The 27,209-nt window shown below is 35.5% G+C and overlaps 1 protein-coding gene across 8 annotated transcripts in view; it reads right to left on the reverse strand.

Annotated features, from left to right (window-relative positions):
* The window catches only part of ZDHHC15 (zDHHC palmitoyltransferase 15), a 126,566-nt gene extending 107,072 nt beyond the window's left edge, over nucleotides 1–19,494 (reverse strand). For 6 of the 8 annotated variants that reach the window (XM_082377352.1, XM_082377353.1, XM_082377354.1 and 3 more), the window contains exons 1-2: nucleotides 18,360–18,869; nucleotides 8,125–8,151 (exon numbers count right to left, since the gene is read on the reverse strand). In XM_082377352.1, coding sequence (XP_082233478.1) covers nucleotides 8,125–8,151; nucleotides 18,360–18,495 — 163 coding nt within the window. In that variant the 5' untranslated portion in view covers nucleotides 18,496–18,869. The other 2 variants (XM_082377357.1, XM_082377356.1) reach the window with 2 other exon arrangements.
* Nucleotides 19,495–27,209: the final 7,715 nt, after the last annotated feature.

The following is a 27,209-nucleotide window of genomic DNA, read 5'->3' on the forward strand; positions in this document are numbered from 1 at the left end:
TATATACTAATATGGAAAGACATCTATGATATATTATTAAGTGAAAATACTAAATCATAGGAAAATATGCACAGTATCATCCAGATTAAAAAACAACCAATCTTAAACAAATTATACAAATCCATAATCATATGTTTATATGTAAATACAGAGAGAAAGATCTAGAAGGCTACAAATCAAACCAAATATACTAGTTATCTGTGAATAGACATTGATAAGGGAGGGGGGAGTGTGAGGAGGACTTTATTTTTTATCTTATATGTTTTTGTTTAGTTTGAATTTTCAATAAGCATTATTTTTGTAACAAAATTATATTGATATAAATCAGCATATTGATACTAATTATTATAATTATATATAATTATTATAATTACACTAATATTAACATCAACATAATACTCTTTTAGAAGTGGGTTAGCCCATAAAGAGAGCTTTTGTCTGGTTCCCAAATCCTCATTACAAAGTAATTTTACAATAATAAATATAAAATAGTGTATTATACCCATGCACTTATGGTCAATCAATCTACAACAAAGGAAGCCAGAATATGTAAAAGAATGAAATTAGAACATTCTCTAACAGCATACACAAAAATTAACTCAAAATGCATTAAAGACCTAAACGTAAAACTGGATACCATAAAACTCCTAGGGCAAAAAAAAAGGCAAAACACTCTCTGACATAAATCGCAGCAATATCTTTTTGGATCCGTCTCCTAGAGTAATGGAAATAAAAACAAAAATAAACAAATGGGACCTAATTAAACTTAAAAGCTTTTGCACAGCAAAGGAAACCATAAACAAAACAAGAAGTCAACTTACAGAATAGAGAAAATATTTGCAAACAATGCGACCAATAAGAGATTAATCTCCAAAGCATAGACACAGCTCATAAAGCTCAATATAAAAAAAAAAACCCAATCAAAAAACGGGCAGAAGATCTAAATAGATATTTCTCCAAAGAAGTCATATAGATGGCCAAAAGGCACATGAAAAGATGCTCAACATCACTAATTAGAGAAATGCAAATCAAAACTACAATGAGGTATCACACACCAGTCAAAATGGCCATCATCAAAAAGTTTACAAAAATAAATGTTAGAGAGGGTGTGGAGAAAAAGGAACCCTCCTACATTGTTGGTGGGAATGTAAATTGGTACAGCCACTATGGAGAACAGTATGGAGGTTCCTTAAAAAACTAAAATTAGAGATACCATATGATCCTGCAATCCCACTCCTGGGCATATATCCAGAGAAAACTCTAATTCGAAAAGATACATGCACCCCAATGTTCATAGCAGCACTATTTACAATAGCCAAGACGTGGAAGCAACCTAAGTGTCCATCGACAGATGAATGGATAAAGAAGATGTGGTATATATACACAATGGAATACTCAGCCATAAAAAAGAATGAAATAATGCCATTTGCAGCAACATGAATGGACCTAGAGATTATCATACTAAGTGAAGTAAGCCAGACAAATATCATATGATATTGCTTATATGTGGAATCTAAAAAAATTGATACACTTGAACTTATTTACAAAACAGAAATAGACTCACAGACATAGAAAACAAACTTATGGTTACCAAAGGGGAAAGGGTGGAAGGGATAAATTAAGAGTTTGGGATTCAAATATACACACTACTATATATAAAATAGGTAACCAACAAGGACCTACTGTATAGCACAGGGAACTATATTAAATATCTTGTAATAACTTATAATGGAAGAGAATGTAAAAAAAAGTATATATATATATATATGTATAACTGAATCTCTTTGCTGTACACTTGAAACTAACACAACATTGTAAATCAACTATATTTCAATAAAAAATAATATAAAATGGAGAAAAGACGGTCTCTTTAATAAGTGGGCCTAGGACAGCTGGACAGCTACATGTGAAAGAATGAAATTAGAACATTTTCTCACACCATATACAAAAATAAACTCAAAATGAATTAGGTGAATAAACTCACCTAAATGTGACTGGCAACCATAAAACTCCTAGAAGAGAATGTAGGCAGAACACTCTGACATAAATCATAGTAATATTTTTTTGGATCTGTCTCCTAAGGCAAAGGAAACAAAAGCAAAAATAAACAAATGGGACCTAATTTAAATTATAAGCTTTGCACAGCAAATGAAACCATCAACAAAATGAAAAGACAACCTACTGAATGGGAGAAAATATTTGCAAATGATAAAGGGTTAATATCCAAAATACATAAACAGCTCATACAACTCAATATCAAAAAAACCAAACAATTAAAAAATAGGCAGAAGACCTGAATATTCATTTTCCCAAAGAAGAAATACAGATGGCAAACAGGCATATGAAAAGATGTTCAACATTGTTAATCATCAGAGAAATTCAAATCAAAACCGTAAGGTCACCTCACAACTGTCGGAATGGCTATCATCAAAACGAACACAAATAACAAATGTTGGTGAAGATGTGGAGAAAAGGGAACCCTCATACACTGTTGGTGGGAATGTAAATTGGTGCATCCACTGTGGAAAACAGTATGGAGGTTTCTCAGAAAACTAAAAATAGAACTACCATATGATTTGGCAATTCCACTCCTCGGTATATATCCTAAGAAAACAAAAACACTAATTCAAAAAGATACATGCACCCCAATATTCATAGCAGCATTATTTACAATAGTCAAGATATGGAAGCAACCTAAGTATCCATCAACAGATGAACAGATATAGATGTGGTATATATATATATACACATACACAATGGAATACTACTCAGCCATAAAAAAGAATGAAATTTTACCATTTGCAACAACATGGATGGACCTGGAGGGTATTATGCTTAGTGAAATAAGTCAGACAGAGAAAAACAAATACTGTATGTTATCACTTATATGTGGAATCTAAAAAATAAAACAAACTAGTGAATATAGCAAAAAAGAAACAGACTCACAGGTATAGAGAACAATCTAGTGGTTACCAGCAGGGAGAGGGAAGGGGGAAGGGGCAAGATAGGGGTAGGGGATAAAGAGGCACAAACTACTATGTATAAAATAAATAAGCAACAAGGATATATTGTATAGCTAGCACAGGGAATAACTGAACTATAAACTGAGCATAATCTATAAAAATGTTGAATCACTCTGTTGTACACCTGACGCTAATATAATATTGTAAATCAACTATACTGTAATTAAAAAAAAAGGAGGGGCTTCCCTGGTGGCGCAGTGGTTGAGAATCTGCCTGCCAATGCAGGGGACACGGGTTCGAGCCCTGGTCTGGGAAGATCCCACATGCCACGGAGCAACTGGGCCCGTGAGCCACAAATTACTGAGCCTGCGCATCTGGAGCCTGTGCTCTGCAACAAGAGAGGCCGTGATAATGAGAGGCCCGCCGCAATGCGATGAAGAGTGGTCCCCGCTTGCCACAACTAGAGAAAGCCCTCGCACAGAAACGAAGACCCAACACAGCAATCAATCAATCAATCAATCAATAAGAACGTGAATTTCTAAAAAAAAAAAAAGGAAAACAAGAACAACAACAAAATAAATTGAAGATTCCCTATACAGTATGGAGGTGAGTATAAAAGATCATATTGTGGCCCAAACTTTTTCCTCCCAATGCCCTCTCACCCTATGATGTCTAATATATCACCAATAAATTAAGGTTAGTATAATAAAAAAAAACTGACACAAAGCAGAGTTTTCAAATGGAAACCTGAATAAGTTCTTTTATTAGTTTGCTAGGGCTGCCATGAAAAGTACTACAGACTAAGTGGCTTAAACAACAGAAATTTTCTTTCTCACAATTTTGCAGGTTGGAAGTCCAAGATCAAGGTGTCGACAAGGTTGTTTCTTCTGAGGCCTCTCCTCTTGGTTTGTAGATGGTGATCTTCTCCCTGTCTCTTCACATGGTCTTCTCTCTGTGTGTGTCTTTTTCCTAATCTCCTCTTTTTATAAGGACACCAGTCATATTGATTAGGGCCCACCCTAGTGACCTCATTTTCATTTAATTACCTCTTTAAAGACCCTATCTCCAAATATGGTCACAGCCTAAGTTACTGGAGGTTAGGATTTCAACATATGAATTTTGAGGGGACACAATTCAGCCCATAACAGTTCTATTATTTAGGAATTGCATCTATTTCGAAAAAGGTAAATAATTACAATCATTTTTAACTTTAAATGGGAAACTAGAGAATTTAGTATGCAAACCATTCAAAATACAAATGAATTCTCAGATAATGAGTTAAACATTTGCTTAAAATGACTGATGGCCCTTTTTGAAGATGAACAACTGTGGTCAATACATTACTCTTGATTATATGTGGATTGCCTGACAGATTGTGCCTAACCTCATTTCTAAATTCATCCCTTAGCTTTACCAATCCTTGGACTCTACCAAATTCTTAACCTCTAGTTCATCCCATAGTGTCACTTTAGGAGTAGAGGAGGGAAGACCTTCTACTCAAGATCTTCAAAATACAGATAGTAAGATACTGAATGAGATCATCCATGCAAAACACTCTTATGAAAGCAAATATTTTGTTTTCTAGTACGGTCTATGGAAGGACAGATGGACTCATGTCTTAAAGAATTTCTGAGTCCTGTATAATCAAGGGTGGCATAATATATAATATTCTGGACTGTGGTTCAGATGATCTGAGCTTTAGTCCTTTCTGTGCACTAGAATCAGCATGACTAGGTCAAAATATTTTACTTCTTTGGGTCTCAGTTGTTCTACTTACAAAATATGAGTGCAAGGATTTTGACAATATATTTACAAAAGGGTAGTAGTTGGAATTATAGTCCTGAAATATGTTATCCTTCTTAGAAGAAAGATCTTTTAGGTCCTTTCAAATGTTAATAACAATAGTATCTATTACTACTTATTCTGTACTTATCATATGCCATGCACTATGCCAAGAGACTTACATACATCCTCTCATTTAGTGCTTTAAACCATGAAAGGTAGGTATTGTTATTCCCATTTTACAGAGGAAGAAAGTGAAACTTAGCTTAAGTTCTCCAAGGTCATATATATAGTAAGTGGCAAAGTCAAGATTTGATCCCTGGTACATCTGACACCAAAGTCTGCTAATTTGCTACTTAACAGTGCATTAGAGATTGAAATTTATCAGGAACTGTATTAGTTTCCTAGGGCTTTCATAACAAATTATCACAAACTGGGTGGCTTAAAACAACATAAATTTATTCTCTTACAGTTTTGGAGGCAAGAAGTCTGAAATTAAGGTATAGGCAAGGCCATGTTCTCTCTGAAGGCTCCAGGGGAGGATGCTTCCTTGCCTCTTCCTAGCTTCTGGCCATTTCTGGCAATCCTTGGTGTTCCTTTATGGCAACAAAACTCTAATCTCTGCTTCTGTCTTCACATGGCTGTTTTCTCTCTGTGTGTATCTGTGTATCCAAATTTCCCTCTTCTTATAAGGACACCAGCCATAGGGTCCACCCTAATCCAATGTGACCTCATCTTAACTTGATTGCATCTGCAAAGATTCTATTTTTAAATAAATTCACATTCACAGGTTTTGGGTGGACATGAATTTTGGAGGGACACTCTTCAACCCAGTAGAGGAACCATTAAGCAGACAAGAAATGGAAAAACTTTTGCAGTATGTCTGACTATGGTTTTCCTAAGCTGTGAATAATGAATAAAAGGTTACGTGATTTGAGGCTTTCATTTCTTTGTCCCTTATATTTTCTTTGCTTATGCCAAATAATGTTCCTACTGGCAGTCATATGTTGTACTGTATTCTAAGTTAATAGTGTAGTATAATTTGAAAGAAGTCACAGATTCACATGGTTAGAACTGATCTCAGATACTCATTAGGCCTGTTGGTCTGCTTCTAGGCAAGGCTCACTGATTCGTGCCAGATAGTTGGGTGCCTGATAGTTTTTGAATAGTTTTCATGGCATCTCCTAGTAACCTGCCCTAGTGTTCAGAAGCTCTTTTCAAGTCTAACTTTCAAACTTCTGGCTACAATTGAATCTAATTTTAGTTTATGGATTCTACTGTCTTGAGAATCCTGACATATAAAAAAATGTTACAATGAGATTGTTAATACTTAACATTTACAAAGCAGTTTAATGCTGCATATTTTACTCCTATATACTTTTACTCCTACTAGCTTACAGTAAATCTGTAAGATGTTATTAAACTAGCCTTATTTTATAGAAATTGAAGTTCAGAGAAGTTGAGTTACTTACCAAAGGTCATAGAGCTAGTAAATGATAGAGCTGGAACTCCAACCCAGATCTTCTGTCCCTAAATCCTGTGTTTTGTCCCATTATACCCCACTTCAGAAAAAAGAAGCAAAGTCTAATCTTATTTTTTTAGTGTTTGATAAATTTAAGAGCTATCAGGAGAGAAGTGCTTTGGAATTACAGAATTCTAGAGTCAGATGGACCTTAAAATCATACATTGTGGTAACAGTTTCCTAAAGAGTTAAAATTCTGGTAACTGGATTGATGCTATTAGAAAGGCTTTGAACTGAGTTTGGCTTACAAATGACACTCTACACTGGTGCGGTTGAGTTCATTGACAACACACAAGAAATGAAAATATACTACTTTGGACACTAGAAAAATGATCATTGATTGACACTAGAAATTGATCATCAATTTTCTGAGTAAGGAGTAAGGAGGTTAACTAAGCAAATGAGGGAGTTGTAGACTGAAAAGTAAAAAGAACAAGCATAGGTTTGCTTAACAGCATGGACTTTGAAGTCAGGTAGTTCTGGGTTTGCGCCCTACCACTTACTAGCTAGATGACCTGGGATAAGTTACTTAACCTCTCTAAACTTCAGTTTCCTTCTCAATAAAATGGATATAAGAATGTCTACATCATTGTGTTGATGTAAATATTGAAAGATTATACACACACACACACACACACACACACAATACTTAGCAGGATACTCTGCACAATAAATGGTAGTTTCCAATAATAATAACAATATTATTGTCATTATTCCTATTATGGTGGAGCATCATCTAAGCCCCCACCCAACTTATCTTGAAAGGTTATTGTGGAAAATGACATTTATTTATCAATATTTATATATGTATACAGAAAATGATCTCTGACTTTAAGAACCATCCATAACAATAAGAGGCAATTCAAGATTTGCTCTAAGGCTGTAACAAAAGTAGCAAACATTTATTGAGTCATCAGTATGTGCTTTATTCACCATTGTTCTAAGGGCTTTACATGCATACCTCATTAAATTTTCATAATAACTCTATGAAATAGGTATTATTATTATTTCTATTCTACATATGAATAAAGTGAGCACAAGGAGGTCAAATAATTTACTAGGAAGTAGTGGAGCCAGGATTTGAATTTAGACAGTTCTCATACTTTTAACTACAATGCTCTACTATCTTCCCACCACTCTGCTCTATTGCCTCTACAGCCAACACCTCTGTTAAATAAGTAATAGCAAACTGCAGCTTTAAAACAGCATAATATGAAAGTTATGTAGTTAATGAATTACAACAATTCCCATGAAGTGGGAATTAAAAGTGGCTATATGAATACTTATGGTTATACCTGATAAAATAATGTGAAACTAAAGGTTTGTTAAGACACATGTTTAGCTTACACATTTTTTAATGAGGAATGCCTCAGTCTGTTTAGAATGGTAGTATAAATTGCAGATCAAGCCAAGATGGGGGTGAGGAGTGAAGAGTAGTAGAGTAAATATATTGGAACTGTGATGGTGAAGGACTTAGCCCTTAAAAGCCCCACTGTGGGGCCCTTACTCCATGCCTTGAAGAGGGAATGAATTGGGCAGAAAGGCAAGGTACCTAGCACAATAGTGATGAACCAAGAGAAAGCCTAGGGTTAGTATGGCAAACAGAGTGGCTACCTGTGCCCTTTTCTATCATAAATCCTGGTAACTTCAAATTCCTGTCCTACAGCCAGAGGAGCTACTTAAAATATGTTCTGCTCTATCTCTGGGTAAGCTTCCTAAAAACCATTATCCTAAACTTTCCACTAACCTCAGTGTATTCCTGGGAAAGTTGCTCAATTTATAGGCTTTAATGTAATTCACTTTTAGACAGAAAGAGGGATACAGTCCTGACCAAAACAATTTATAATACCTGCTTACCTTTTTCTGCTGGGCTCAAAACAGTCACTGTGAAAAGAGAGAGAAAGGTCAAGATTAGTGATACTTAGAAACATTATTTTTCTAATGCATTTTTCCATAGCATCATTTTTAGTAATTTATTCAATGATACTTTAGGAAACCACCAGCCTGCTAACATAACAGAAGGCAAGGATGATTAAATTCTATCTTTTGCTACCTTCCTTCATTTTAAACCTTGAGTAAGAATTTCTACTCGTTCAACAAATACAAGGATAATCTGACTTTAAAAAAGCCAACAAATGGGAAACACTCAAGCTATATAACATGGCAGTGAGAACTTAAAAGATGATAAATTAGGAGATGACTATTCATTTTCCCAAAGTATTCACTGTAGAACGTCTTTAAAAACCAAGTTTCTCTTGTATATTTAGAGGTAATATAGTGTAGAGGTTGCATGCCAGCTCTGACGTCAGATTTTCTGGGTTAGAAGCCCAGTTGCACTATTTTGTGACCCTGGGTAAGTTCCTTAACTTCCATAACATTGCCTACCTCACAAGGTTACTTGAGAATTAGATGAGTTAATGTATGTAAATGCTGTCTAGCATAGTATCTAGCACAAGGCAAGTACTTAATGAATATTAATTATTATATTTGAATGAAGATTTCATAGAATATTAGAACTGGAAGGGACTTTAGCAATTATCTGGTTTGTCTCATTTACAGATAAGAAAAATGGACTAGAGTAGTATAATATGATTTGCCCAAGGTCACAGAACAAGTTAGTGGCGGAGTTGGGACTATATTCCAGTCTCCAGGACTTTTTCCATGTATTATGTCTACCTTCTCCAATCATTCCTTGTTGGCTTACTGTGATATATATGTAACTTCTGTTCAGAATGTCATTTGTACAAAATGGGGCCTACCTGTCTTTACTCACCACCAACATCTGTGTGCATCTGTACTAGGTGCTAAGGCAAAGTGAAATTATAAGGCATAGATCTCAATCTTGAGAAGCTATTAAATTAAAGTGGTTTTCATACACATTGTTAAACTCTTAAGGATCAGAAAAGGGGAAAAATCCAAACAGAGAATGAGACTATATTCTAGGGGTTATTTCCTCAGGTTCTTCATTAATCATAACTTCTCCCCTTTATTTGCAGGTCTATTTTTGTTGAGTCTTTAAAAAATGATCCTTGTAATGATCTTTTGAATGGACTTTGTTAAAACTACTCCATTTTGTCTGTGCTAAAAATCCGACCAGATGATGTCCTCTTTTTTCTAATACACTGGCCTGGAGATTGATACCAATTTCTTTTTTTTTTCTTTTCAGTTAGAGAATCCTGGTTAAGAATGATTGACAGAAGCACATCCTCTACTTTGACAAATGGAAGTGGAAACAAGAAGTCTTGATGGGTCAACCTGGGACTTCATGATTTTGCACATACATGTTGTGTGACTACATCAGTCCCACTAGGCCCTGAATTGGGTTAATAACATCTCTTTAAAATGGAACTAGAGAGAGCACAGTTGCTTGGAGAACAATATTGATAAAGAGTAGCTGACAAATTGCTGTTTGGTATATCTCCTTCTACCTCTATCGATGAACAATTACTGCGAAACAAAAAGTGGAGATCCTAACTCCCATTTGCTTGGCCACTTGCTACAGCATTTGTGGGTTAGGGAAGGATAACATCCAGTGCTTGGCAGATATTGGAATGAGACAATGCATATACAGAAAAATGAGTGGAGACCTGTGAAGTCTCTAGGTGGGGGATAGCTGTTTTTAAGTAATTTTAGGACCATCATGTGCAAGTGGGATTGGTTTATATGATCCAAGAACAGAGGGCAGAAATAGAATCAATGAGTAAAAGCTGCAGGTCAACACATTTCAGTTCAATAAAAGAGAAGATAATGATGATGATGATGATGATGATGATGATGATGATGATAACGATGAGCAGCGAGACTGGCAGTATTGGGAAGGAGTAAGTTTCCCATTATAAACACTTGGAAATGTCCTGTAGGACATTTAGACATTAGTTAGGTATTGGACTTGACTTTTAAAGTCTTTTCACTCCTAAAATCTGTACGGAGTCAATAAGTCTAAGGGAAAAATATTTTCTTGTAAAATTCCCTGTTAGAAGTTACATACTTCTGAGGGAAAAAAAAAAGGTGGTCTTTATTCTAAAACATTGTGGCACTTATCTTGGTAGTTCTGCCTTTCCTTTATTTTTCTAATATTGCCTTTTGCGTTATTAAAGGAAAAGACTAAGATACTTCAGTCATATTTAAAATGAAAATGACTAAACTTTTCCAAAATGAATCCTTTATCATGAATCTCTTGGGGAAATGTACACTTAGCCATACTATGGGTAATTTGTCATGCATGATTATAGAGTGATGTGATGATATGTGTAATTACACACCTGCTCTGTTCCTTCAAATTTTAGCTCACTATCGGCAAGTTAAGTGACTGGGGTTATCATCAAATAGCTTTTTTTACTCTCTCCTCTTTTCTTTTACCTGTTTCCTGATTCTTTGCAACCAAGTATGGAGAAAAGGTATGGAAGGGTAGAATATATGCAAGGGCTTTTCATCAAAGACAACTAGTTTCAAACGAAAGCATATATCATGACATCCTTTAAACAGACACATTTTAGAATTCACAGAAGGGTATTGGTAGAATAAACCTAATTTGGGACTATATGCGGATGGTCAACAATGTTAGTCCAAGGACATGGAAGAAGTTCTACAACGGTGCTGTCCAAGAGAAATATAATACAAACCATGTAATTTAAATGTTTTAGTAGGAACATTTTTTTTAAAGTTAAAAATAATAATAAAAAAGTGGAGTTAACTTTAATAATATATTTTATTTAATCCAATATATCAAAAATATCATTTCAACATGTTATCTACACAGATTATTAACTATATATTTTGCATACTTCTTTTTGCATTAAATTTTTGAAATCTGGTGCATATTTTAAGTTTTCCAGTACGTCTCAATTCAGATACCATATTTCACGTCTTTAATAGCCACATATGGCTAATGGCTACCAAATTAGTGAAGCTCAAAAGGACTTGTGGAAGGAGAGTGGGAAGGCTGAAAATATGAGTCTAGTGAGATGAGTGCTCAGTTACAGCATGAAGTTCTCTTTTAATTGATGACTCATTTGGGAAGGGAGTTTATTGCAGTGATGTTTAGCAATCATCACTGATGAATATGGTATGTATTCTTATTCTGGCTCTGTCACTTACTTGTTCTGTGATTAATTATTTAATCTCTTTGTGCCTCAGTTTTTTCATCTGTAAACTGAGGATAAATTAATTTATGTTATAAGGTTGTTATAGGAACTAAATTATAAAATACATGTAAAGTACTTGGGTGCCTGATACATAATAGGTACTTAATTATTGTTAGCTATTTATTATTTTTCTGAAAAAGGTAAACTGTTCAGTGAGGTTAGGTTTTACAATAGTTTGGGACAAAACAAGTATTATTTTTAAAATTATTTATGATATTGATCCCAAAGTTAAATAGGATGGTTTTAAAATAATGTATTCAATGTCAAAATGAATATATTTGATACTCACTTTTTCCAGTAGATGTTTCTTATACTTTAGGTTAGGAGAGAGAATAGAATTTGAAATGGAGAACCTAGATACATTTCTCATTATGTTCTGCTTGTTGAAAGCAAACTAATCATGCCAGTCTTCATTTACTCCTCTGAAAAAGTTACTCATACTAGCCATTCATTTACTTTTTCAGCAGCCATTCCCAAATCTAGATGATTTTAATACCCATCTAGGGAACTGATAAAAATATAGATTCTAGGGCCCCCTTCATATAACACATCTCTGGGTGGAGGTGTAGGAATCTGTATTACAAAAAACTCAGCAGGTGATTATGATTATCAGCCAGGTTTAAGAATCATTGGAATTACTTTAGATGTTTCATATGATACTTAACTACTCAGGTGTGATGCTTTTGACTGTTCCATATATGGATGAATTATAAAACTATTTTAGATATAAGAATACCATGATTCATATAGGCTTAAATGGATAGCTTTTACTTCTATAGAAATTTGGTATCTAGAAACTGTTCCTTCTGGTTTTTTGCCTTATCAGTTTTCATTTCTTCTGACTCTCTTTGAAGAAATTCTAGCTTCTCAGTAGAATTATTTCCTGGACCTTTTAATTTTAATCTCAAAATGGATACTGTTAATCACCAAAAATGGCAGAGTAGGGAATTCCAGGCTTTTGTCCTTCCCTAAAAGCCATGAATGAAGTGGCAGAAACTGTCAGAATCAACTTTTGCAGAACTCTGGAAACTGAAAGTTGGGACCTTGAAAAGAAAACAAAATTTACAAACCTTTAACTAGACTGGACAAGAAAAAAGAAGGGAAGACTCAAATTACTAATATCATAAATGAAAGTGGAGATATTAATAGAGAACATTCATAAATGGAAAGGATTATAATAGAATAGTAGGAACAATTTTATGCGAACAAACTGGATAACCTAGATGAAATGGATAAATTCCTAGAAACACAGAAACTACCAAAACTGACAAAAGAAGAAAGAGAAAATCTGAACATATTTTTAACAAGTAAAAGATTGAATCAGTAATCAAAACCTCCCAACAAAGAAAAAAGCCAAGACCAGATGGCTTCACTGGTAAACTGTACCAAATATTTAAAGAATTAACACCAATCCTTTTCAAACTCTTACAAAAAATTGAAGAGAATTCATAAACTTTGTTCATCCACATTTATATGTTTTCATGCAGTTCTTTGGATAAGTGGGGTTAATGTGATTTACTGGTGATAATAATCAAGACTAATACATGAATCTTAAAAATGATTAAAAACCAATAGCAGAACATTTGTGTAGGCTTAAGGAAAAGCTTCATTATTATTTAGAAAAACTAATATGATCAAATTTGATTTCATTCTAAATCCATTCACATTATCATAAGATATTATATTTGTCAATGAAAGAAAAAGAAAAGCTGCTGGATTTAAGTAAAGAATCATCTTACCCTTAAATAACAACTTAAATAGATCAAATTATATAAATTCTGGCTAGTGGTGAGGGGGAAGTTTCTGCCAGCTGACGAAGGAATAAAAGACATTATTCTGCCATTTGCTACAACATATGTGTTCCAATGCTAACTATTAAAATCTTGATTATGATTTATGTACAGCCATTTCAAATATAAAACCCGATATTAAAAAGTAAGTTTGTGAAAGCAAGCTCAAGTTTCTCAAGATTATTTTCAAAAAGTTAAAAAAAAAATTGAAGAGAACACTTCCTAACTCATTCTATGAGGCCAGCATTGTCCTGACACCCATGCCAGATAAAGACATCACAAGGAAAGAAAACTACATACATCCCTTATGAATATAGATGCAAAACTACTCAAGCAATTACTAGCAAACCAAATTCAACAGCATATTAGAGGATTACACATCATGATCAAGTGAGATGTACCCAAGAAATGTAAGGGGTGATTCAACACATGAAAATCAATTATGTAATACACTACATTAACAGAATGAAGGGAAAAAATCCACACATTCATCTCAATTGATGCTAGAAAAGCATTTGACAATATTCCACACACTTTCATGAAAAAAAAAAGCTCAAGAAACTAGAAATAGAAGAGAAGTTCCTCAACTTGATAAGGGGCATTTACGGAAAACCCACACCTAACAGTATACTCAATGGTGAAAGGTTGAAATCTTCTCCCTCTGCTAAGAAATAAGGTCAGGATGTCGATTTTCATCAATTCTATTCAACATTGTACTGACAGTTCTAGCCAGTGCAACTAGGCAAGAAAAAGAAAAAAGCATCCACATTGGAAAAAAGAAATAAAATTATTTTTATTTGCATATGATATGATTCTAGGTATAAATAATTCTAAAGAATCCACCAAAAAAACCCCTCTTAGAACCAATGAACAAATTCAAGCAAAGTTGCAGAACACAAGATCAACACTCCATATCAGTTTTATTTCTAAATACACTAGCAGTGAACAATCAGAAAAGGAAATTAAGAAAGCTATTCCATTTATAATAGCATCAAAAAAAAAATACTCGGGAATAAATTTAACCAAGGAGGCTCAGGACTTATACACTTAAAATTCCAAAACACTGCTGAAAGTGACTGAAGACTAAATAAATGAAGAGACATCCCATGCGCATGGATTGGAAAACTTGATTTTAAGATGGCATTCTCTTCAAAACAATACACAGATTCAGTACAATCCTTATCAAAATTCCAATGACCATTTTGCAGAAGTGGAAAAGCTGATCCTAAAACTCATATGGAATTTCAAGAGGCCCTAGCCAAAACAGTCTTATAAAAGAAAAATAAAGTTGGAGGACTCACACATCTTGACTTCAAAATTTAAAACAAAGGTATGGTAATCAAAACAAGTGTGGTACTGGCAGAGGAACAGACAAACGAATCAATGGTACAGAATTAAGAGTACAGAAATAAATCCATAGCTCTATGGTCAACTGGGTTTTGACAATCATGTCACGGCTATTCAATGGGGTAAGAATAGTCTCTTCTATAAACGATGCTAGCACAACTGCATAGCCATATGCAAAGAATGAACCTGGACTCCTCCCTCACACCATATACAAAAATGAACTCAAAATGGATCAAAGACTTAAACGTAAGAGATAAAACTATAAAACTCTTAGAAGAAAACACAGGGGTAAATCTTTATGACCTTGCATTTGGCAATGCGTTCTTAGATATGATACCAAAAGCATAGGTCACAAGTAAAAAATATAGATAAATTGAACTTTACCAAAATTAAAAACTTTGTGTATCAAATGATGCTATCAAGGAAGTGAAAAGACAATTCACGGAATGGGAGAAAGTATCTGTGAATCATTTATCTGATAAGGGTTGAGTATCCAAAATACATAAGGAAATCTTATAATTCAACAACAAAAAGATAAATAACCCAATTAAAAACGTGCAAAGGACTTGAATAGACACTTCTTTAAAGAAGATATACAAATGGCCAACAAACACATGAAAAGTTGCTCAGTATCACTAGTCATCAGGGAAATGCAAATCAAAATCACAGTGAGATACCACATCATACCCACTATGATGGCTATAATTAAAAAAAGGAAAATGACAAGTTTTGGTGAGAATGTGGAGAAACTGGAACTCTCCAACATTACTGATAGAAATGTAGATTGTGCAGCCATTGTAGAAAATAGTTTGGAGGTTCCTCAAAAAGTTAAACATAGAATTAACATACAGCCCAGCTTTACCACCCCTCTCCCTGGTATCTACACAAAAGAGTTGAAAACAGGTATTTAAACAAATACTTGTACATTAATGTTTATAGCAGCACTATTCAGAATAGACAAAAAGTGGAAACAACCCAAATGTCCATCAACCATCAAGGGATGAATGGATAAGATGGATAAAGTGTGGTATACAATGGGATATTATTCAGCCATAAAAAGAAATGAAGTACTGTTACATACTACAATGTGAGTAAACCTCAAAAACATTACACCAATTGAAAGAAGCCAGGCACAAAAGGAGATATACTGTATGATACCATTTATGTGAAACATCCAGAATCCATAGAGACAGAACACAGATTAGTGGTTGGTAGAGACTAGGGGAAGGAGCGAATGGGGAGTGACTGTCTAATGCCTATGAGGTTTTCTTCTGGGGTGATGAAAGTGTTTTGGAACTAGATATTAGTGATGGCTGTATAACATTGTGAATGTACTAAATGTCACTAAATTGAATGCTTTAAAATGGTTAATTTTATGTTATGTGAATTGTACCTTAAAAAATGGATCCTGTTACTTTTCTCCTTGTTTAAAGTCTAAGCTTCTTATTTTCTTGAGTCAAGCAGAATCCCTTATATCCTCATTAATAATAGTAATAACAAGTTATTATTTAATGAGCTCTTATGATGTGCTGTCAACTGTGATGCATGCTTTTCATGCACCATATTATTTAAATCTCATAACAATGCTATAATGGCATATAGTAGGTGATAAGGAAGTATTTGCGGTATGAATGAACAACCATATAAGCAAAGTGCATGTGAGGCAACTGAAGTTGAGAGAGATTAGGTAAGTTGCATCAGGTATCCTAATTAGTAAGTGGCAGAATCCAAACTCTAAGATTTATAAGACAAAAATACCATTTTTGACTTCAGCTCTAACCTGATATTAGGGAGAAAGACATCAGGTTCTCTTTCTAGAAAGAAGTTAGGTCCTTAATATTACTTTTTGAGTCATACTGAAACTCAAATCTGTTGTTTTGGTTGTGTTGCTTTGGTTATCAGGCAGCTTTGATATCCGATTCTATATTATTTACTAAATATGTGAGTTTAGGAAAATTTGATCTAACCTTTCTGAAACCAAGGCCACTCATTTGTTAAAGATTGTCAAGTGAAGATGACAGGATGCACTGGTGGAACCAGAATTGGAAATCAAGGCTACCTTACCCTCCTGGTTTTTAAATAATGGTATCTGATGTAAAATGTTAAGAAAACACTGTGCAGGCCAGTGTTCTGTGAGGGGATGTCCAACAGGACAAATAGGAGTCTTAATGTGAGGGGACTGAAAATATACTGGGACCTCACATTGAATGAATAGGGAACATTGTAGAATACAGTTTTAAGGGTGTTAGAAGTGGGATTCTAGTACTGCAGTCACAATAACTATGAGTGGAATCTCCTTTGAGAAGAGATAGGGATTCTTCAATGTGAGAGGCAAGGGGAGATCTCACTATGAGAAAAGCAGAGGCTCTTTTGTGAGGAGACAGGATATACCATGAAGACTACACTGTGAATTGATTAGAACACTATAAAGCCATTAGTGATAAAGATAGGGGGCTGGGGGTAATCCAAGTGGGATTGAGATTTGTGTCCGGAAATACTGTGGAATTCTGAGTTTGAAAGCAGAAGATACACTGTGGGAACCATTTTATAGATATGTAGGGGATGAAATGCTCCCTGGTGTTACAGGACAGGGTACAAAGAGGAGACGCCGGATTTATAAAAGGGTGGTCTAAAGAGAGGGAACAAGAAATGAGGCTCCCATTGGAAGGGGCAGGAAATACTAGAAATCCCCGTAGGAAAGGGTGGTGTTTCCCTAGTTCGAGAAGACAAGGGGCAAGTGCAATCCTAGAGGAAAGTAAGTGAAGATAATAATAAGAACCCAGAGGAAGAGGATGGCAAAATGTGTGGCTAACAGTGCAAGAGTATTGCAGGAGGTAGAGAGTAGGTTTCAAAAAAGATAGCAAGGGGAGATCATCATTAGAAAAGTAATGGCCCTTGGAAGGGGTGTGGGGGATACTGTGGGAACCCCTGTGGGAGGGTAATGAGGATACTCTAGTGTGAGAAGACAGTGGACAAAGCAGGACCATAGTGTGATAAAAGCAGGGTGACTAGTATGAGGTTCAGAAAATAATGTGGGGCCCCAAATGGGAAGGAGTGAAAACACCTCAAAGCAGGCAGGCAGGAGACTACAGGGAGCTCCAGCGTGACAAAATCAGGGCCTCTTGTGTGAGGAGACAGGACAGGATGTATTGTAGGACTCCCGTTCCGCTGGAGAAGATGAGAAAATGTTGAAGCCACAGGGAAAGAGGAATGGAGGGCTTATTACTTTGTGAAAAGGGGAGACCACAGTGGGATAGAACAAGGTGTACTGTGGGGTCCTAAGTGGCAGAAAAATGTGAATCACTTCAGCTGGCCTGAGAGGATCACGGGAAAAGGAGGAATCCTAGTGTTGGATAAAGGTGAGCTAGTAAGAGAGTACAGGAAACATTTTGGGATTCCTAGTAGGAAGGAATGGGAAAATGTGGGGCTTCTAGTTGGGTGAATTGGTGGGATTCATAGTGTAAGTGGACAGTTTAAGTATACAGGGTATGTTGTTTCCTCAACTCAGTAGGATGGGAGCCCCCAGAACCAGAGCACAAGGCACAAGTGGTTGTCCTGTATGACAAAAGGGGGCCCCAGTGGAAAAAGCCAGTAAATTCTTGTGGGTAGGGCCAGGAAATAATGTAAGAAACCTTGGGTAGGAAGCGATGGTGACATGGCGGGACCCTTGTGGCAGGCCGCAAGAAATACTGTGGGAAGCCAGAGGTTGGAGACCAGGAGCTCTCCAGGGAGCTAAAGGAAAACCGCAGTGTGAGGGCTAAGAACATAGGGGGAGCATAATTTCCCCATCTTAGGTGCTAGCTCCACTTACCCAAGCAGAGTTCAAAGACGTAGGCATAGTAGGACCAGAGCACGACGAGGACGATAACAAGCACAGGCACCCAGGAAAGTACACGGCGGCAGCACCGTAGCCCCCCGGACAGAGCCATCTTCCAGCCCCGCCGCATCTTCGGCTCGAAGATCGACCGAGCAGGCCTGCTGGCGCTGGGTCGGAACTGCTGGGGCAGCAGCTGAGAGGCGGGAAGGCGCGCTGTGCGGCGCTCCACTGCCTAGCCTGGCGGGAACAGTCTCCCCTAGTCGATACCACCTGTGGGGCTGCAGGGCAGAGTGCGCCCTGCCTGGCACAATAGGCATGAGTCACGGCGAGGAGGAACTGGCGGTGTTGGAGCGGAAAGTGATCCGTCAGGCAGTCGAGGCTGGACACGCTCAGAGGGAGTGCAGTCCCTCCTCTTTCCTCCTCTCCCACCCGCTTGCCACAGCACTAGATGCAGGGCTAGACCTCTGCGAAACTGTAAAGAGGAAGAAATTTGGGTCCGCCCATCTGTTCTTACCGCACTGCGTCCCGCCTCATCTCGTCTCTGATCTCTGTCTCTGTTTCTCTCTCTTTGTCCCCTCCCTCCCAACTCCACACACACACACACACACACACACGAGCACACAGACACGCAATGTGAAAGATGCGAACTGTAGCATCTAATGACTTAAAGGTCATCCAGCCCCATCCTCCGACTGCTGCTTGAACAATATGCTTAACACGTAGTGCCGCAGTCGCTGCTTGGGTAAGTCCACTGGCAGGGCGCTCCCTCCTTCCTTCTCTTCTTCCCTTTCCCCTGAGTCAGCTTAGGCCATTTTAAGAATAAATAAACATATTGGTACAATAAAAGTAAATGGGGGAGATACTAATTCTGTGAGGGGTCAGGGAAAGCTACAAGGTAGTGATATTTAAGCTGAGCTTTAATAATAAATGAGTTTGCTGGGCAGATGGAGGGGGAAGGAACTTTCAGACAGAGGAAACAGCATTTGCAAAGGCATAGAGTAATGAAAATCCAAAAGTGTTCAAGGAACAGTCAGCATGGCTTGAGGAGAGGGTCGGTATGTGAAGAGGAAGGCTGGGAATGAGACTGGGAATACAGGCTGTGGGCACAGAATGCGCTGCCAGGGTATGTGGACATAATCTTGTAAAGCAGATTAGGAACAGCCAATAAAGATTTTAGGACAATAAAAGTGACATTATCAGAATTGTATTTTTGTAAAAGAACTGGCAGGATTTTGTAGAGGAGGATGGCCTGGAAACAGAGACACAAATTAGGAGGCAATTTAATTCAGCAAATATTCTTGGAGTGGTTGCATTGTGTTAAGTCAACTTTGGTATAAAAAGAATGAAAAAAGGGGGCCTGTCTCCAGGAAGTTCATGTTCTCATCAGAGCAATAGGTGTTCAATGACATAAGTACAATGATAGAAGTATAGTAAACTTTTGACATTTATGGATTTGATACCTACTGTTCAAAGATTTACAAAGGTCTATGACATGAAGAAATTTGTGCTTTTGTTGAGACCCATGTTGCTCTCTATTCTTTTTCATGGTTATGTATGGAGTAAATTTCTGAACTGATACAAGAACTTTGTTGTTTCTTTTCAGATTAAGTTACGTTCATGGTTGATATTACTAAATTAATGTTGTAATGAAATGCAGACTCATTTCAGTTACAATATTTATTTTAATAGCCTTATTAATGATTTGTACCCTAAGGTTCTGACATGGATACTTAGATATTTTTCCACCTTTTTGAGATATAGTTGACAAATAAAAGTATATATATTTGATGATTTGATATACATATACATTGTGAAATGATTACCACAATCAAGCTAATTAACACATCCATCACCTCACATAGCTACCATTTTTCGACAATTATTTTTTATTGAGGTATGTTTGACATACAACATTGTGTAAATTTAATGTGTACAACATATTGCTTGGCAGTATGATTGCCATTGTAGCCTTAGCTAACACCTCTATCGCATCACATAATGCAAGTATGTACACTTAAATAACTTCCCTCTTATTCTGCACCCCGCCCCCCCCGCCCCGCTGCAGCTCCTGGTAACGATATGTTTTTTTTTTCTTTTTAGATTCCACATGTAAGAGATATCATACAGTATTTGTCTTTCTCTGTCTGACTTATCTCACTTAACATAATGTCCTCAAGATCCATCCATGTTGTTGCAAATGGCAGAATTTCCTTTTTTCTCATGGCTGAATAGCATTTTATATGTACATTAGCTATTGTGAATAATGCTGCAATAAACATGGGAGAACATATGTTTCCTCAGTAACCTTTTTTATTTCCTTTGGATATATACCCAGAAATGGGATTGCTGAAACATATGGTTGTTCTATATTTAATTTTTTGAGGAACCTCCATACTGTTCTCCATAGTGGATGAACAAGTTTACATTTCCACCAACAATGCACAAGGGCTCCTTTTCTCTCCACACCCTCACCAACACTTGTTATCTCATCTTTTTGATGATAACCATTTAACAGGTGTGAGGTGATATATCATTGTGGTTTTGATTTTCATTTCCCTGATAATTAGTGATGTTGAGCACCTTTTCACATACCTGTTGGCAATCTGTATGTCTTCCTTGGAAAAATGACTATTCAGGTTCTTTGTCCATTTTAAAATGAGGGTATTTTTTGCTATTTAATTAATTATATAAGCTCCTTATATATTCTGGAGATAAACCCCTTATCAGAAATATGGTTTACAAATACTTTTTCCCATTCTATGGGTTGCTGTTTCATTTTGTTGATTGTTTGCTGTGCAAAAGCTTTTTAGTTTGATATAATTCCACATGTTTATTTTTGCTTTTGTTGCATTTGCTTTTGGTGTCATATCCTGAAAATCATTGCCAAGACTAATGTCAAAGAGCGTTTTCCCTATGTTTTCTTCTAGGAGTTTTACAGTTTCAGGTTGTACATTTAAGTCTTTAATCCATTTTGAGTTGATTTTTGTGTATGATGTAAGATAAGTGTCCAATTTCATTCTTTTGCATGTGGATATCCAGATTTCACAGAACCATTTATTAAAGAGACTATCATTTTCCCATTGTGTGTTCATTGTGTATTCACTCTTGTCAAAAATTAGTAGGCTGCCTATATGTGGGTTTATTTCTATATTCTACTCTGTTCCACTGGACTATGTGCCTGTTTTTATGCCAGTACCATACTGTTTTGATGACAATAGTTTTGTAATAGAATTTAAAATCAGGAAGTGTGATGCCTCCGGCTTTGTTCTTGCTCAAGATTGCTTTGACTATTCAGTCTTTTGTGATTCCATATACATTTTGCAATAGTTTTTTCTATTTTTATGAAAAATACCACTCAAATTTTGACAGAGATTGCATTGAGTCTGTAGATCACTTTGTGTAGTATGGACATTTTAACAATATTAATTTTTCCAGTCCATGACCATAAGATATCTTTCTATTTATTTGTATCTTCTTCAATTTCTTTTACCAATGTCCTAAAGTTTTCAGTGTACAGATTTTTTCATCTCCTCAGTTAAATTTATTTCTAAGTATTTTTTCTTTTTTGTGCTATTGTAAAAGGGATTGTTTTCTTAATTTCCCTTTCAGATAGTTTGCTATAACCATATAAAGATGTAACTGATTTTTGTTGAGTTTGTATCCTGCAGTTTCACTAAATTCATTTATTAGATCTGGCAGGCTTTTGGTGGAATCTTTAGGGTTTTCTACATATAAGATCATGTCATCTGCTAACAAAGATAATTTTACTTCTTCCCTTCTGGTTTGGATGCCTTTTATTTCTTTTCCTTGCCTACTCTGTCTAGCTAGGACTTCAGTCTATGTTGAGAAGAAGTGGTGAGAGTGGGTGTCCTTGTCTTGTTTCTTATCTTAAAGGAAAAGCTTTCAGATTTTCACCACTGAGTATGATGTTAGGTGTGGGCTTGTTGTATATTACCTTTATTAAGTTGAGGGACATTTTTTCTATACTTAATTTGTTGAGAGTTTTTAATCATGAAAGGATGTTGAATTTTGTCAAATGCTTTTTCTGTTTTTATTGAGATGGTCTTACGATTTTTATTCTTCATTCTGTTAATATGATGTGTCACATTTATTAATTGCATATGTTGAACCATTCTTGCATCCCAGGGATAAATCTGATTTGATCATGGTATATGATCCTTTTCATGTGCTATTGAATTTGGTTTGCTGGTATATTGTTGAAGACTTTTGTTCATCAGGGATATGGTCCTGTGGTTTTCCTTATTTTAGTGTCCTTGTTTGGCGTTGGTTTCAGAGTAATGCTGGCTTCGTAAAATGAGTTGGAAGTGTTTCTTCCTGTTTAATTTTTTGGGATGAGTTTGAGAAGGATTAGCATTAATTCTTTTTTAAATGTTTGTTGGAATTCACCAGTGAAACCACCTGGCCCTGGACTTTTATTTGTTGGGAAATTTTTGATTACTGATTCAAAATTCTTATTATTGGTCGGTTCAGATTTTCTCTTTCTTCATGATTCAGTCTTGGTAGGTTATATATTTCTAGGAATTTATCCATTTCTTCTAGGTCATTCTATTTGTTGGTATATAATTGTTCATTAAAGTCTCTTATTATCCTTTTTATTTCTTGGTATCAGTTAAAATGTCTTCTCTTTCATTTAAAATTTTATTTATCTTTTTTCTCAGTCAGTATAGCTAAAATTTTTCAATTTTCTTTGTCTTTTCAAAGAACCAACTCTTAGTTTCTATGATCTTTTCTATTGTCTTTCCAGTCTCTACTTAATTTATTTCTGTTCTAATTTTCATTAATTTCTGCCTTCTGCTAACTTGATCTTAGTTTGTTCTAGTTCCCTAAGGTGGATTATTGAAGTCCCCTGCTATCATTATATCGCTGTCTATTTCTCCATTCAGTTCGATTAATAGTTCCTTAATATATTTAAGTGCTCCAGTGTTGACTGCATTTATAATTGTTATATCCTCTTGATGAACTGACTACATTATCATTATATAGTGACTTTTGTCTACTGTGGCAGATTTTGAATGAAAGTCTATTTTGTTTAATTTAAGTATAGCCACTTCTACTCTCTTTTCATTACTATTTGCATGGAATATCTTTTTCTATCCCTTCACTTGTCCTTAAAGCTTAAGTGAATCTCTTGTAGGCAGCACATTGTTGGATCTTTTTTTTTTTAATCCATTCAGCCACTCTGTGACTTTTGATAGGAGAACTTAATCCATTTATTTTTAAAGTAATTATTGACAGATAAGTACTTATTGTTGCCAATTTGTTTATTATTTTCTGACTGTTTCTTTAGTTTATTTGTTCCTTTTTCCTCTCTTGCTATGTCCCTTTTGATTTGTTAATTATTCCAGTGGTATGCATTGATTCATTTATCTTTATCATTTGTGTGTGCACTAGAGGATTTTTTTTTTGCATGTGAGGTTACTGTGAAGCTTACAAAATACATAATTATAACATTCTGTTTTAAGCTAATAAGAACTTAACTTCAGTCATTTGAAAAAATACTTTTACACTTCCCCACATTTTATGCTACTGTTATGACCTTTCACATCTTTTTTATATTGTGTATCCATTAACAAATTAATATAGCTGCATTTACTTTTAATACTTTTATATTTTAAATTTTATTCTAGAGTTCAGTGATTTACATACCACCATTACAGTATTAGAGTGTTCTGAATTTGACTATATATTTGCCTTTACCACTGAGTTTTATATTTTCATATGTTTTCATGCTGTATCTTAGCTTCTTTTCAAGTTGAAGAACTCCCTTTAGCATTTCTCATGAGTCAGACCTAATAGTGATTATCTTCCTCAGCTCTAGTTTTTCTGGGAATGCAATTATCTTTCCTTCATTTCTGAATGACAGCTTTTCTTGGAATAGTATTCCTAGTTGGCATGTTTTTCTTTGAGCAGTTTGAACGTATCATCTGACTTCTTCCTGTCCGGCAAGGTTTCTGCAGAGAAATCCACTGAAAGCCTTATGGGGGTTGCCTTGTATGTCACACATTGCATTTCTCTTGCTGCTTCAAAATTCTCTTTGTTTTAGACTTTTTACAATTTGATTATCATGTGCCTTGGGGAAATCTTCTTTTGTTTGATCTTGCTTGGGGATATTTGGTTTCATGAGTCCGGATGTCCATATCCACCCCAAGATTTGGGAAATATTCAGCCATTATTTCCTTGACTAAGCTTTCTATCCCTTTCTCTTTCTCTTCTCCTTCTTTGACTCCCATAATGTATATATTTGCATGCTTGATGGTGTCACATAGGTCCTGTGTGATTTCTTTACTCTTTTTCAGTCTTTATTCTAATTCTTCCTCTAATTGCCTTATTTCAAATGACTTGCCTTCAAGTTTTCTGGTTATTATTGGTTGGTCAAAAAGTTCGTTAGGGTTTTTCCATAAGATGTTATGGAAAAACCCTAACGAACTTTTTGGCCAACCCAATACTTCTGCATAATTGAGTCTGTTGTTGAAGCTGTGTATTGAATTTTCTAGGTTTTGTCATTGTATTCTTCAGATTCAGGATTTCTGTTTGGTTCATTTATTTTTTAATTTTTTAAATAAAATATTGGCTATATTCCCTGTGCAATGCAATATATCCTTGTAGTTTATTTACTTTATACATAATAGTTTGTACCTCTTAATCCCCTACCTATATCTTGCCCCACCCCTTCCTTCCCCCTCTGGTAACCACTAGTTTGTTCCCTATACCTGTGAGTCGGCTTCTTTTTGGTTATATTTATTCACTTATTGTTTAGATTACACATACAAGTTACAACATACAGTATTTGTCTTTGTTGGAATAATTCATTTAGCATAACACACTCCAAGTCCATCCATGTTGTTGCAAATGGCAAAATTCCATTCTTTTTATGGCTGAGCAGTATTCCATTGTGTATACACACACACACACACACACACACACACATACCACATATACACATATACAGATATACCACATCTTTTTAAAAAATTTTTATTGGAATATAGTTGATTTACAATGTTGTGTTAGTTTCAGGTGTACAGCAAAGTGAATCAGTTATACATATACATATATCCACTCTTCTTTAGATTCTTTTCCCATATAGGCCATTACAGAGTATTGAGTAGTGTTCCCTGTGCTATACAGTAGGTCCTTATTAGTTATCTATTTTACATACAGTAGTGTGTATATGTCAATCCCAATCTCCCAATTTATTCCTCTCCACCTTACCCCCTGATAACCTTAAGTTTGTTTTCTACATCTGTAAATCTATTTCTGTTTTGTAGATAAGTTCATTTGTACCCTTTTAAAAAATTCACATATAAGCAATACCATATAATATTTGACTTACTTCACTCAGTATGACAATCTCTAGGTGGATCCATGTTGCTGCAAATGGCATTATTTTGTTTGGCTTTTTTTTTATGGCTGAGTAAAATTCCATTGTATATATGTACCACATCTTCTTTATCCATTAGGTTGCTTCATATCTTGGTAATTGTAAATAATGCTGTTATGAACACTGGGTTGCATGTATCTTTTTGAATTAGTGTTTTTGGTTTTATCAGATATGTATCCAGTAGTGGAATTGCTGGGTCATATGGTAGTTCTATTTTTACCATCACATCAAAAAAAAAAAAGATACCTAGGCATAAACCTATCTAAGGAGATAAAATGTCCATACTCTGAAAACTATAAGACACTGATGAAAGAAATTAAATATGACAAAAACAGATGGAAAGAATACTGTGTTCTTGGATTGAAAGAATTAATATTGTTAAAATGACCATACTACCCAACGCAATACAGATTCAATGCAATCCCTATCAAGGTACAATGGCATTTTTCACAACACTAGTACAAATAATTTAAAAGTTTGTTTGGAAACACAAAAGACCCGAAATAGCCAAAACAATCTTGAGAAAGAGGAACAAAATTAGAGGAATCAGACTTCCTGACTTCAAACTATACTACAAAGCTACAGTAATCAAAACAGTATGGTACTGGCACAAAAACAAACACATGAATCAATGTAACAGAAGAGAGAGCCCAGAAATAAACCCATACACTTATGGACAAATAACCTACAACAAAGGAGACAAGAATATACAGTGGAGAAATGACAGACTCCTCAATAAGTGGTGCTGGGAAAACTGGACAGATACATGTAAAATAATGAAATTAGAACTTTCTCCCTCCCACCATCCCTATGCCACCCCTCTAGGTGGTCACAAAACACCGAGCTGATCTCCCCGTGTGATGCAGCTGCTTCCCACTAGCTATCTATTTTACATTTGGCAGTGTATATATGTCAATGCCACTGTCTCACTTCGTCCCAGCTTACCCTTCTGCCTCCCCATGTCCTCAAGTCCATTCTCTACGTCTGCATTTTTATTCCTGTCCTGCCCCTAGGTTCATCAGGACCATTTTTTTTTTTTAGATTCCATATATATATGTTAGCATACGGTATTTGTTTTTCTCTTTCTGACTTACTTCACTCTGTATGACAGACTCTAGGTCCATCCACCTCACTACAAATAATTTCGTTTCTTTTTATGGCTGAGTAATATTCCATTGTATATATGTGCCACATCTTCTTTATCCATTCATCTGTCGATAATTTCTATTATTGTTTTTAGATTCTACATATAAGTGATATCATATGATATTTGTCTTTCTCTGTCTAACTTACTTCACTTAGTATGATCATCTCTAGGTCCATCCATGTTGCTGCAAATGGCATTATTTCATTCTTTTTTATGGCTGAATAATATTCCACTGTATATATGTACCACGTCTTCTTTATCCATTCTTCTGTCGATGGACATTTAGGTTGCTTCC

The sequence above is a fragment of the Balaenoptera borealis genome (assembly GCF_965194805.1).
Source record: "Balaenoptera borealis genome assembly, chromosome: X".
Lineage (NCBI taxonomy): Eukaryota > Metazoa > Chordata > Mammalia > Artiodactyla > Balaenopteridae > Balaenoptera > Balaenoptera borealis.